This window comes from Equus przewalskii, chromosome X (genome assembly GCF_037783145.1).
Source record: "Equus przewalskii isolate Varuska chromosome X, EquPr2, whole genome shotgun sequence".
Lineage (NCBI taxonomy): Eukaryota > Metazoa > Chordata > Mammalia > Perissodactyla > Equidae > Equus > Equus przewalskii.
The window spans coordinates 95,141,948-95,156,871 of NC_091863.1; the positions used below are offsets into that span (position 1 = coordinate 95,141,948).

Below are 14,924 nucleotides of genomic sequence, written 5' to 3' on the forward strand. Positions count from 1 at the left end.
GCAAGCGAGATTTTGAGTCCATAACTTAGCATTAGCCAGAGAACAGAGAAAGACTGTAGTCAAGGCAGGCTGGAGAAGGCTGGTGTCCAAAAGTTTAGGCTTCAAACATGAGGAACATAAGCTAAAGCCATAAATGAAAAGTTGGAGATTTGCTTATTCGGGGGCTGCGCAATGAATATTGGGAGCCCATGCCCAGATGATTTGTGTCACATGTGTCAGACTCCAGGCACAGAGTACTGGAGCTACAAGTCAGAGCTCGAATCAAGAGCTTAGATTACAGGGATGGATGCAAAGCCCAAACCAGAAGGACGAGGCAGGCCATACCATCATTAACCCACTACATAGCACAATGCCTAGTGCATAGTTAGCCCTTGATAAACATCTCTTGAATGAATTAATTAATGAATGAATGATCAAGCAACCACAGTGAAGCCAAGTAATGATACTGGAAGGTTAGTAGTAAGATTAACATTGAAACTAAGCCCAAGTTCTAAAGGCAAGCAGGTTCATGCAATGGTAAAAGACCACACAAACAGGAGATTGGACAGTCCCTAACATGACATGAGTAGCAAGCAGGACTGCTGCAGCTCTGGAGAATATTTTGCAAATGGGGTTGAATTTTGGGTGTCGTGTACGTATGAGTGTATGTGAAACAAGATGTTTCTTTCATATTTTAAATGCACATTAGGTTATTTTTTCTGAATTCACTGTTTTTATCTTCTGTTACACCTTAATGTTCATGCCCAAGTTTATTCCCAAGTGCACTCAAGGACTTCAGAAAGCAAACAGCACCTGTTGATGTATTACACCTGTTTCACCATGACCTCCCTAGATCCATGGTTCTTAACTGGCAGAGGGAGGATAGGGATATTTACCCCCGAGGTAGTTTTTGTTGCTTCATAACAAACTGCCACAAAGTCAGTGGCTTTTAGAAATACCAATTTGTTAGCTCACAGTTCTGTAAGTCAGAAGTCTGGGTACAGGGCGGCTAGGCTCTCTGCTCAGGGTCTAAGAAGGCTAAAATAATGGTGTCAGCTAGGCTGCTTTCTCATGGAGCATGGAGTCCTCTTCTCAGCTCACTCACGTTGTTGGCAGAATTCAGATCCCTGCAGCCATAGGACCGAAGGCTCCACTTCCTCCTGACTAGCAGTAGGAGGCCACCCTCAGCTCCTAGGGGCCACATTCCACACCTCACGGCCCCCAGAGGCAGTTCACAGCATAGATGTTTGCTTTCTTCCAGGCCTGCCACAGAGCATTTCTCTAACTTCTTCCCCACCAGCCAGAGAAAACTCTGCTTTTAAAGGGCTCATGGGAGTAGGTCAAATCCACCTGCATAATGTCCCTATCTTAAAGTCAACTGATTTGTGACTTAATTACATCTGCAAAATCCCTTCACAGCAGCACCTAGATTACCACTGAATTGAGTAACTGGAAGGAGATGTGTAGACACCAGGAGGTAGCAAATCCTAGGGTGTATCTTAAAATTCTACCTACCACAACCCCTAATGTTGAGATGTACCCATTTAGATAAAGAATACCGTAAAAAATGAAAAGAAAAGAGATATCAAGCAACTGCTTTAATTGTTTTTGTTGTAATATTATTTCCAGCACTTCACTCATTAACATGGCTCATTTGGTACAAGCTAGCAAAACTAGAGCAAATTCTAGGGAGATAAGGAAAAAATAACATCAAATCAAAATGTGATCTTGGGCATGTCACTAACCTCTTAATGTCTCAGTTTTCACACTTGTAAAGTGAAGGTGATAATATGATCTTTCATACGCTAAAGCACTTAAGAGTTCAGGCTCTGGATTCTGATTGACTTGGGCTCAAATCCCGACCACTAAATGCTAGCTGTGAAACTTGGGTAAAGTTATTTAACTTTTCCAAACCTCAGATTTCCCCACCCACAAAATGGGGATAATAGAGGTATATTCCTCATATAGTGTATGGATTCAGTAAAATAGCATATGCAAAGTACTTAATATAGTGCCTAGCACTAATTTAATGATAGCAATTATCATTTTATCACTGAATGACATAAGAGCTGTGAAACTATCTCAGAAAGTATAAAGAGCTATTCTAATGTAACATATTATCACTAGGTACACATAGAAAGCATAGGATTAGACAGGTACCCTGGGGCTGCCTGGTGGTGCAGCAGTTAAGTTCGCATGCTCTGTTTTGGTGGCCCAGGGTTTGCCGGTTCGGATCCTGGGTGTGGACCTAAATACCACTCATCAAACCATGCTGTGGCAGGTGTCCCACAAATAAAATAGAGGAAGATGGGCATGGATGTTTGCTCAGGGCCAATCTTCCTCCTTCCTCAGCAAAAAAAAAAAAAAAAAAAAAAGACACAACTAGAAGGACCCAGAACAAAGAATATACAACTATGTACCAGGGGGCTTTGGGAAGGAAAAGGAAAAAATAAAATCTTTAAAAAAAAAAAAAAAGAGGAGGATTAGCAGAGGATGTTAGCTGAGAGCTAATCTTCCTCAAAAAAAAAAAAAGAAAGACAGGTACCCTCTATATAACATGTTTAGTATGTACACATACTATCACACATTTAATGTACCACCTTAATTGTGCAGTTGAAATTGCCATTTATCTTCATCTCTGAACACATTCAGTGTAAACACATCAGTGTATATTCCCAGATAAAAAACATAAAGAGGACTGATAACCACCTTTAAACAGATCAAGGGTTTCGTAAGGACTTAGTAGCCAGAATTATAACCAGTGGATGGAAATTACAGAAGTGCAGATTTGGGCTAAATACTATGAAGAAATTTGTTAACGTTTATCAAAAAATGGATTGGGTAAATAGTAAGCTCCATGTCCCTGAGTGACCATTTAGGGAATTCTGTGAAAGGAATTCATGCGTTAGACATGAGGCTCAGACTGGTGACCTTTAAAGTCCCTTTCAATTGTAAGAGTCCATGAAATTCTAGTTGTTGCTGTTGAGTGAGTGAGTTGTGTGTGTGTGTGTGTGTGTGTGTGTGTGTGTATGTGTGTATTAGCCTGGTAATTGATAATTCTTTTTTTTTCTTTTTTGATTTTATTTTTTCCTTTTTGCTCCGCAAAGCTCCCCAAAGTACATAGTTGTATATTTTTAGTTGCAGGTCCCTCTAGTTGTGGCATGTGGGATGCCACCTAAGTGTGGCCTGACGAGCAGCGCCATGTCCATGCCCAGGATCCGAACCGGCAAAACCCTGGGCTGCTGCAGCAGAGCACGTGAACTTAACCACTCGGCCACGAGGCCGGCCCCTGATAATTCTACATAAATGTTTGCCATTAGATTAAGTTTCAGGAGTTAAAAATATATATAAATGCCACGGAAGAAAAACAAAAGATTTCTTCTCCAGTTTTTGACCTAGAGTGATTTTTTGAAGCATAAAGTTCATATGTCTTAGTTTATCTCTTTTTAGATCAGGCCATATATACTGCTTATTGTTTTGAAAAACAAAATTATATTTAGTCGTATTATTAGAAGTGAACCTCTAATATTATATTTTGCATCTAGAAGTTCCATATCAGTCCATCATTTCACAGTTGCTTTGGAAATTACCATTACCATTCTCATTGTGTGTCAGGCCTGCAGTCAGAAAATATGACTTTTTACTGGTAGGCTAATTACATTCCAAGACTTGCTTTGTGGGTATTTTTTCCAAGTTCAGCTTCTTAGTGGCACTCTCTAAACTGTTCCTGAAGCTAAGTGTGACACCAGCAATACGCTCAGGACTCACAGTCAAGCACTATATTGGGAATGAATTTCAGGTCTTAATTTTGTGTCTCATTCTACCTTGTATATGATTGGTTAAATATTTTCTTTTACTATTTTCCCCTTGTTTACAAAGTAACACGTATTCACTGTAGAAAATTCAATCATTATATAAAGATACAAATAAAGCACAAATCTTATAATTATTTTTAATCAGTAACCAAAGGCAATCACCATCAATCGTTTGTGTGAACATTCTTCCAGAATTCCCTATGCTTATATACACACATAGATACATAGATAAATGATTGTACAGAAATGGGATTATGCCACATGCAGTATTTTGTAACATCTGTCTTCATTTAACACATCATGAGATCTCGTCATGTCAATGAATATGGAGACTGAACCCTTAATAACTTGTGATTAGCACATTGTTCCTGTCTGCTAGTAACCCTTTCTTAGAAAAAAACATCCATTGCATCCTCTGTGTAGTCCTACTGAGGAAGACAGTCACAGTAGTCTTTCCCCATGTGGTGCATGGCAGGGAATCAGCTGACCCAGGCCTGACAAATTAGAATTCACTATGCCCTTAGCTAGAGAGATTTCCTAAGACCAATCAACATCATTCTTGAGATTTTATATGAACGCTGGGAAAGAGAAAGTCTCACTTCCTTTGGGATTGAGAATTAAGACATAATAAACTGAAGTTGCTTGCAGCCATCTTTGCTGACTACAAGAAGGAAGCTGTCTGCGATTGGTAAACTGAAGTCAAAGCACAAAAAAAAGCAGAGATAAGCAAAGATGAGAGATGGACAGGAAGAGAGAGTATTCATATATCTTGGATCCTGGATCCAGCCATGCCTGAAGCTACCTTATCTGGCCCACAACTGGTGCTGCTATAAGGCAACATATGCTTTCCTAAAAATCACTGCACTATGCAAAGCTGTTCAATAAAAACCACAGGGTTTATGGGGAAAACAGGACTAGGAATAGAACATTCAAAAACTTTGTCAGTGACACATACACAAAAAGATACGAACCTAATAAAAACGATAGCACAGGGACACAGGGATGGTTCAACATCCGCAAATCAATCAACGTGATACACCACATCAACAAACTGAGGAATAAAAACCACATGATCATCTCAATAGATGCAGAGAAAGCATTTGACAAGATCCAACAGCCATTTATGATAAGAACTCTGAACAAAATGGGCATAGATGGGAACTACCTCAACATAATAAAGGCCATATATGACAAACCCATAGCCAACATCATACTCAATGGGCAAAAACTGAGTGCCACGCCACTCAGTTTGGAAAACAGGAACAAGACAACGATGCCCTCTATCACCACTCTTATTTAACATAGTACTGGAGGTCCTGGCCAGAGCAATCAGGCAAGAAAAAGGAATAAAAGGAATCCAAATAGGGAGGGAAGAAGTGAAACTCTCGCTGTTTGCAGACGACATGATCTTATATATAGAAAACCTCAAAGAATCCATTGGAAAACTCTTAGAAGTAATCAACAACCACAGCAAAGTTGCAGGGTATAAAATCAATTTGCACAAATCAGTAGCATTTCTATATTCTAAGAACGAACTAACAGAAAAAGAACTCAAGAACACAATACCATTCACAATCGCAACAAAAAGAATAAAATACCTTGGGGTAAATTTAACTAAGGAAGTGAAGGACCTATATAATGAAAATTACAAGGCCTTTCTGAGAGAACTGGATGACGACATAAAGAGATGGAAAGACATTCCATGTACATGGATTGGAAGAATAAACATAGTTAAAATGTCCATTCTACCTAAAGCAATCTACAGATTCAATGCCATCCCAATCAGAATCCCAATGACATTCTTTACAGAATTAGAACAAAGAATCCTAAAATTCATATGGGGCAACAAAAGACCCCGAATTTCTAAAGCAATCCTGAGAAAAAAGAACAAAACGGGAGGCATCACAATCCCTGACTTCAAAACATACTACAAAGCTACAGTAATCAAAACAGCATGGTACTGGTACAAAAACAGGTGCACAGATCAATGGAACAGAATTGAAAGCCCAGAAATAAAACCACACATCGATGGACAGCTTATCTTTGACAAAGGAGCTGAGGGCATACAATGGAGAAAAGAAAGTCTTTTCAACAAATGGTGCTGGGAAAACGGGAAAGCCACATATAAAAGAATGAAAATTGACCATTCTTTTTCACCATTCACCAAAATAAACTCAAAATGGATCAAAGACCTTAAGGTGAGACCTGAAACCATAAGGCTTCTAGAAGAAAATGTAGGCAGTACACTCTTTGACATCAGTATTAAAGGACCTTTTTGGACACCATGTCTTCTCAGAGAAGGGAAACAATAGAAAGAATAAACAAATGGGGCTTGATCAGACTAAAGAGCTTCTTCAAGGCAAATGAAAACAGGATTGAAACAAAAAAACAACCCACTAACTGGGAAAAAATATTTGCAAGTCATATATCTGACAAAGGCTTAATATCCATTATATATAAAGAACTCTCACAACTCAACAACAAAAAATCAAACAACCCAATCAAAAAATGGGCTGGAGACATGAACAGACATTTCTCCAAAGAAGATATACGGATGGCCAATAGGCACACGAAAAGATGCTCATCATCGCTGATCATCAGGGAAATGCAAATCAAAACTACACTAAGATATCACCTTACACCCATTAGAATGACAAAAATATCTAAATCTAAAAGTAACAAATGTTGGAGAGGTTGTGGAGAGAATGGAACCCTCATACACTGCTGGTGGGAATGCAAACTAGCACAGCCACTGTGGAAAACAGTATGGAGATTCCTCAAAAAATTAAAAATAGAACTACCATATGATCCAGCCATTCCACTACTGGGTATCTATCCAAAGAGCTTGAAGTCAGGAATTCCAAAAGTCCTATGCACCCCAATGTTCATTGCAGCATTATGTACAATAGTCAAGACAGGGAAGCAACCTAAGTACCCATCAACAGATGAATGGATAAAGAAGTTGTGGTATATATATGCAATGGAATACTACTCAGCTGCAAAACAGAACAAAATCATTCCATTTGCAACAACATGGACTGACCTTGAGGGAATTATGTTAAGTGAAATAAGCCAGTTAGAGAAGGACAATCTCTGTATGACTCCACTCATATGAGGAATTTAAAAATGTGGACAAAGAGAACAGATTAGTGGCTACCAGCGGAAAGGTGGGGTGGGGGGTGGGCACAAAGTGTGAAATGGTGCACCTGCAACGCAAATGACAAACATTAATGTACAACTGAAATTTCACAAGATTGTAACCTATCATTAACTCAATAAAAAAAAAATGGTAGCACAGTTTCACACATGTTAAATGGTTAAGGAACACACAAATACTATAATAAATATGGTGCTTTATTTTGAAAAAGATCTGAAGTTTGCTTAAGGAAATGGGTATCACAGAGGTTACAGGTTGGGAGTTATTGTGAAGTGGTGGAAGGAGGGTTATCTGAAATCAGATGGAACGTTGTAACACTAGACGTGCAGGAGTGTGACTCAAACGCACAAAAGGAAATGAGGTAGCTGGCAGGTGTTTAGGGTATGTGTGTGTATTTTACGTATTCCTATGCAACTTGATTCAGCTGGGTATAATCTTCTGCTTTCACCTAATGTTTCTGGCTGACAAAATCACACATAAGCAAACGTAAAATTCACTGGATGCTCAAATTGTTCTCTAATCTATTAATCACAAAGGAACAGACAAGTGTTATAGCAGTCTGTATTTGATTATGCAAGCAAATAAATTCCTTTTTGTTGTTGTTGTTTACGATGATTCCAGCTAGCTTTATTCCAGAGTTCTGAACAGTAATATATGGCTATATAATATTCTGTTACATACTTTAAATCCCAGGCTGGCTTTTCTGTGTCTCTTCACACATTTCTAGACAATCTTTCTCTACTTTCAGTTCTTGCGTGCTCAGAGATTGATAATTCATTTTAACGTTAACATAAACCATTATTAACAAGATGGGGTGGATTTGGAAAAGATATAAAGATTCCAAAGCCAAATAGAAATGATTTTTTGAATATTTACTATTATAATCTGTAACATGACTAACCTTTCAAACAGATAATTAAGGACTGATGATTATAGAATTTTATCTTGACCCTGAGAAATTTTGGCCAGTTTCAGAACGATCTTTTCATGAATTCTGATACTTCAAAATCCATAAAAACTCTCCCAGAGATTGCAATATTACATCTTTTCATGTCCATATTGTATCTTCAAATCATCTAACCCTGTACATAAAAAGTTTTTCCCTAAACTGGACAGCCACATGCAAAAGAATAAAAGCAGACCATCATCTTACACCGTGCACAAACATCAACTCAAAATGGATTAAAGACTTGAATGTAAGACCTGAAACCAGGAAACTTCTAGAAGAAAATAAAGGCAGCATGCTCTTTGACATCAGTCTTAGCAGCATATTTTCAAGTACTGTGTCTGACCGGGCAAGGGAAACAAAAGAAAAAATAAACAAATGGGACTACAGCAAACTAAAAAGCTTCTGCACAGCAAAGGAAACCATCAACGAAACGAAAAGACAGCCTAACAATTGGGAGAAGATATTTGCAAACCATATATCAGATAAGGGGTTAATATCCAAAATATACAAAAAACTCATACAGCTCAACAACAAAAAACCAACAACTCAATTAAAAAATGGGCAAAAGGTCTGAACAGAGATTTCTCCAAAGAAGATATACAGATGGCCAACAGGTACATGAAAACATATTCAACATCATTAACACGGAAAAGCAAATCAAAACTACAATGAGATATCTCACTCCGATCAGAATGGCTATAATTAACAAGACAGGAAATAACAAGTGGTGGAGAGGATGTGGAGAGAAGGGAACCCTTGTACACTGCTGGTGAGAGTGCAAACTGGTGCAGCCACTATGGAAAACAGTATGGAGTTTCCTCAGAAAATTAAAAATAGATCTACCATGCAATCCAGCTATTCCACTGCTGGGTATTTATCCAAAGATCGTGAAAACACAAATGCATAAAGATCATGCACCCCTATGTTCATTGCAGCATTATTCACAATAGCTAAGACTTGGAAGCAACCTAGGTGCCCAGCAAGGGACGAATGGATAAAGAAGATGTGGTATATATGCACAATGGAATACTACTCAGCCATAAGAAATGATGAAATCCGGCCATTTGTGACAACATGGATGGACCTTGAGGGTATTATGTTAAGTGAAATAAGTTAGAGGGAAAAAGTCAAATACAATATGATCTCACTCATAAGTAGAAGATAAAAACAATGATAAACAAACACAAAGCAACAGAGATTGGACTGGTGGTTACCCGAGGGGAAGGGGGGAGGGAGGAGGGCAAAAGAGGTGATTAGGCACATGTGTGTGGGGATGGATTGTAATCAGTCTTTGGGTGGTGAACATGATGTAATCTACACAGAATTCGAAATACATTATGATGTACATCTGAAAGTTATATAATGTTATAATCCAATGTTACTGCTATAAAAATAAAAATTAATTAATTAATTAATTAATTAATTTAAAAAAAAAGTTTTTCCCTGAGTTATCACATTAACTCTTGTTTGTAACAAAAGCCTACATGCATTACAAGTGGTTACACTTGGGGTTGGAGCAAAACTCGTCCCAAGGATACTGCCAGTTTGTATTACTCTTGCCAAGAGGAAAGAGCAAGTATCCCACAGACAAGCTGTTCCATACAGTGGCTGTGACCTCTAGCCTTTGAAATTTCTTTTTTTTTTTTTAATATTGGCACCTGAGCTAACAAGTGTTGCCAATCTTTTTTTTTAATTGCTTTTTCTCCCCAAATCCCCCTAGTACATAGTTGTATATCTTAGTTGTGGGTCCTTCTAGTTGTGGCATGGGGGACGCTGCCTCAACATGGCCTGATGAGCAGTGCCATGTCCACACTCAGGATCCAAACCAGTGAAACTCTGGGCCGCTGAGGCGGAGCACGCAAACTTAACCATTGGCCACAGGGTTGGCCCCTAGCATTCGGAATTTCTAAGTAGAGTTTATGCTAGGCAGGTAAGGAAGCGTAAAAAGTTTCCTTAAACTCACCTTAGCCTTAGACCTGCGTAGTTTTTAAAATTATTAGAAATGAGCCACGTGGGAAAAGGTTTTATCCTCCTTTTCATCTATACATATGATTTTGCTGCATTATACAATTCTGTTTGTGAAACTGATTTAAATGACCATTTAATTTGAGTGTACTTTCAGTTCTAGGGTCCTCTAGAAATAGTATCCTTTGGACCAAGGGTTGGCAAAATTTTTCTGTAAAGAGCCTGATGGTAAATATTTTAGGCTTCGTGAGCCATACAGTCTTTGTCCCAACTACTCAACTCTACCCTGAAAGCAGACATATACAATACATAAACCAATAGGCCTGCCTGTGTTCCAATAAAACTTTATTTGCAAAAACAGACAGCAAGACAGATTTATCCAGTGTACCATAATTTGCCAACCCTTGCTTTGGACCAATAGTTTTCAAATTTTTTTTTTTATGGAGCCTTGGTGCAGTCTCTGGAGACTCAGGGAAGGCCAAACAGGCAGAGACCTGAGCTATCCCTGCTTCAAACAGAGCAGTTTTTATTTTTATGATATGTGAACTTTTGCATGAAATTAGGTTTGTTTAAAGGGTTCCATTTCTAATAAGGAGAAAAGCTTCAAAATCACTGCCTTGGACTAAACCTAAAAGCTGCTGCTTTAAAACTCAAGAACAGATGTTCCAAGCAAAACAAACATCTTTGACATCTTTAAAAAACGATGATAGGGCCAGCCCTGTGGCATAGTGGTTAAGATCATACACTCTGCTTCAGTGGCCTGGGGTTCACTGGTTCGGATCCTGGCATGGACCTACACACCACTCATCAAGCCATGCTGAGGCAGTGTCCCATATACAAAATAGAGGAAGATTGGCATAGATGTTAACTCAGTGACAATCTTCTTCAGGCAAAAAAAAAAAAAAAAAGAGGAAGATAGGCAATAAATGTTAGCTTAGGGCCAATCTTCCTCACCAAAAAAAGAAAGAAAGAAAGATGATAGGTGGTAGGCATGTGTTTTGACATTCCCAGAAATTCACTTTCTCACACAATTGATAAAAGCATTTAAATAAACAACTTTAGTAGCTCTAAAAATGTTAGCTTATCATTTCTATTCCATTTTGACTTTTTCTAAGTACAATGTTTAAAGTACCTTAAAAGGTCCAAGAGAGGGGTATGGTATAATGAAAAAAAGCATCAAACTAGGACTCCATATTTGTCTCCATTGGCAGATTGTGAGCTCCTGGAAGACAGGAACTAAGTTGTTCTCTTCATCTTTGAATTGTCCTCAGCACCTAGAACAGTACATGACACCAAACTTTAATTTTTAAGGCAAACATAAATTCACTATTAGATAACTAAGAAGAGAATAAATTCAGGTAATTTGTTTACTTATATCTTCCCATAACATAAGGAAAAAAGCGTATCTTTCCCAGTGAGCAACAAAATAAAAAGTTAGTACTTGGTGATACACTTTTATGTCTAGAAAATTAACATGTTGAGGGGCTGGCCCCGTGGCCGAGTGGTTAAGCTCGCGCGCTCTGCTGCAGGCGGCCCAGTGTTTCGTTAGTTCGAATCCTGGGTGCGGACATGGCACTGCTCATCAGACCACGCTGAGGCAGCGTCCCACATACCACAACTAGAAGAACCCACAACGAAGAATACAAAACTATGTACCGGGGGGCTTTGGGGAGAAAAAGGAAAAAATAAAATCTTTAAAAAAAAAAAAAGAAAAGAAAATTAACATGTTGAAAACATATAAAAGTTAATAATTACTGGATTATGACAAAAGTCATATCCTCACAAGGATCCAGAAATCTCTTGTTTGCAATTCTGAAATTCAAAAAGCTCTGGAAAGCAAGAATTTTGGGGGTTTTTTTAAGTAGCTTATTTGACAGTCAAATTGATCTAACCTAAACTTATTTGTCAGTAGTATCTGACCTGAACTGAAATGAGACTATTTACTGATATTTATTTACGCCGTATGAAAAATCATATGGTTCGCTGCAAAAATATTACCGTATTTGATTATGCAGTGCTTTCTCTGAACTCCCTCGGATGTTACAGAAGATACAGTATACGGCATTGGTTCTACACAAGTCCACCAGACAATACCAGATCTTTTCCTCGTCGCTTTACAAGGAGGAATCTAGACTCCCATTCCAGCCTTTCTGAGGCCATGCCCCTGGTCCCCATCATTCTTTTCCACCGCCATTTCGAGCAATAGTTGAGGCTGCGCAAACAGCTCACAGAGCTTGCCTGTCATGACATCAGTGGGAAAAATAAATGTGCTTTGCCATCATACAGAAAGTCAGTGTTATCACTTTCATGCTTAACGACCCGTTATTTAAGAAAGAACATCTTGGTCTCTTAAAAAGTACCTTTCTATTTTCACCACTGGATTTCGGGCAGTTGAGGATCCAAATTAAGTTACTAGCTCTTAGCCTTGCAACGGTGGCTGCTCAATATATATTTACCACCTGACTGATGCACATCTTGGCCAGCATAGCATGTACGAATTTCTCTCACATTAAGCGTGGGCAACAGATATTTGTAGAGAAAATGTAACCGGAGGCCCTATACTGGCTCAGCTCCAGCAATAAACCCATTATTACTTCATGGAACTGGAATACTCCCCACTTATCCGTCATGGACCCCACCCTCTGGCCGGCAGGATCGTATTTAGGGATCTCAACTAGAGATCTTGTAATAAATAGGGCGGTCTATTCCGGGGACGCTAGAGGTGTGGACCTGCCCACGCCCTGGAGTGGGATATTCCGGGCTGGAATAAATGAAGACGACGTAAAGGCAAAGCACACGTTTTCTAATAGCATTTCCTCGCAAGTGAAAAGCAGACTTAAAATCACCCCTCTGAAAACGCCTCTCTTTGGAACCGCAGAGCTCGGTGGGAGGCGCCCTGCCGGACCCAGCCGACGTCGGCAGCGCTCCCCGGGAGCCCGGGCAGCCCGCCGCCCCTGCGCAGGTCCTAGACTCCTCCCTCCAGGAGGCTTGTCCCCACCCTTCCCGGCTGCTTCCGGCCCTCACCGAATGCCCTCAACGCGCTTGCGCCGTTTTGATAGGCTTCTCGAGTAGAGGAAATCGGAACACTGCCTCTCTGGAACCGCCCCCGCCTCCTCTTCGCCCCGCCCACGCTTTCCCGTCCCCTCCCGAAATCTCGCGAGGATAGGTGCGGGTCCGTATTTTGCGGGCAACTGGCTCTCCCAGCTGCTGTAATTGCTGCTGCGGGAGAAATCCGAGCTGCTGTCGTCGGCGCGCCCGCCCTCACCCTCGAGGAGAGCCGCCGCCTCTCCTCTCGCTCTCCTTATACACCTATCGCCGGGAGCGGCGGCAGCAACAGTCCCCGGAGCCGCCGCTGCCTCCTCAGGCGGCCGCTCTGCCGGTGGTTCTCACAGCCCGGCAGCTGACGGCGGTCCCCTGCCCCTCACCGGCTCCTCACTCAGATCGTCTGCGCCCTCCTCGTCCTCGCCAGGCACCCCCCCTCCCCGCGGTCTTGCTGGTGTGGGGGACGACGAGGAGGAGACCAGAGTCACCCTCTCTCCAGGCGACGCCGGCCCCCTCACCCGCGGGTGTGTCCTATAAATGGCGTCGGAAAGCGACACCGAGGAATTCTTTGATGCCCCTGAAGATGTGCACCTAGGGGGTGGCTACCCTGTGGGGTAAGTAAGTGTAGCTCTGGCCCAGGAGCCGGGCGTCCCGGTCCTCCGGCTTCCCCTGTGCCTTCCCCCACCCCCCTCCCTGGTCCCGCCGGGTCCGCCACCGCTGCTCCTCGGGCACTTCAGAGGGAGTCGGGGGAGGGGGAGTCGCCCAATTCGAGCAAGGCCCCTCCTTTCCCTGGTGAATGGCCTAGGGGCGCTCTCGCAGCCCCTTTCTCGTCTTGCCTAGCTTTCTGCGAGGTGTGGGACACCTTACGTGCCTGAGAGCCGGCTATTTGTGTTTGTGGGGTTCAGAGCTTACCTTTGAAACATCCGTTTTGGCCTTGGGTACCATAGCTGAAAGGAGCAGTAGCAGGAGAAATCACATTTACCATCTCTTTCTTTTGCCGCTAACTTACCTGTTCGTTTCAGAGGGAGCTGTAACTCTCCCTGTTGGCCGTCCGTCCTTTTCGTTGCACAGAAAGAAGAGGAGCGGGAGAAAGGTTGGGTGTTTACTTAGGAAAGTCCTCTAGCTGATGTTTTATTAAAATAGCACCTTAGCGCTAGGCAAAGGAAATCGCAGACGAGGTTCTTTACCATTAGGAAGAACGCGGTCTTAAAAAGGTAGCCGGACATAAATGTACACAACCGACTACAGAGATACAAACAAGTGCTGAGTAATCTGGTGGTTGGAAGGAGAGCCACAGCTTTGTGCGCTTTATCTAATTCTGCAAGATGTTTTAGTGGTGATTAATCGGGGAGATTCTGAGTAGGAAGTAGCGTAGTTGGAAGGCTTCGCTTGACTGAGACTTCTACTTACCCACTCCTCCACTTTTCAAAGTTGGAATAATGTTAAAAGCGATTTCATCGAACTCTTCTACGGACTTCTCTGGAACTAGAGGCAGTGAAATATGTTGTCATGCTATAAGAACTTGAGGATTGGTGAAATCTGTATGTTAATGCAAGTCCTAATATGGTTCCAGGAGTCAGCCGCCTTCAATTTTCAAGCTTACCACGTCGAAGAAATACCTCGTTTGATGCAAATAAAGTTATCTGTACATTCTAGAAGTCATTGTAAAACCTAATATATATTATATGTGACATGTACCAAAAAAGTTGCAGCAACAAAATCAGAAAGAAATATATGTTGGTAGATCGTTGACGTGCGTGTGTTTCCACCAACCTTCATGTCACTGTTGTGGGGTTTTTGAGTGACAATGGCCGATCCTGAGATGGCAGTGAATCTCCTTCAAGTTCAGTATCTGAAAGAAGTTCATAGCTAGATTGTAGAGGAGAGAAAATACATTTGGATTTCCAAATACTTTGGAGTCCCTTGAAATTAAATTTTCTTGTTGTGGTTTTCCCCTCAAAGTAATGAACTGTCAATTTTGGTTAAATGAGACACCTGATCATTTAGTACTTTTGTG

At 41.0% G+C, this 14,924-nt stretch overlaps 2 protein-coding genes across 2 annotated transcripts in view; one reads left to right on the plus strand and one right to left on the minus strand.

The window, feature by feature from the left end:
- Positions 1-12,820, minus strand: part of KLHL13 (kelch like family member 13) — a 398,101-nt gene extending 385,281 nt beyond the window's left edge. Inside the window, exons 1-2 of the mRNA XM_070605998.1 lie at positions 12,712-12,820; positions 10,998-11,139 (exon numbers count right to left, since the gene is read on the minus strand). The gene's annotated coding sequence lies outside the window, so the exon portion shown is untranslated. The remainder of the gene's footprint in view (positions 1-10,997; positions 11,140-12,711) is intronic.
- An 89-nt stretch (positions 12,821-12,909) lies between these two features.
- Positions 12,910-14,924, plus strand: part of WDR44 (WD repeat domain 44) — a 70,829-nt gene continuing 68,814 nt past the window's right edge. Inside the window, exon 1 of the mRNA XM_008506661.2 lies at positions 12,910-13,521. Within this exon, the coding sequence (XP_008504883.2) occupies positions 13,445-13,521 (77 nt within the window). The 5' untranslated portion in view covers positions 12,910-13,444. The remainder of the gene's footprint in view (positions 13,522-14,924) is intronic.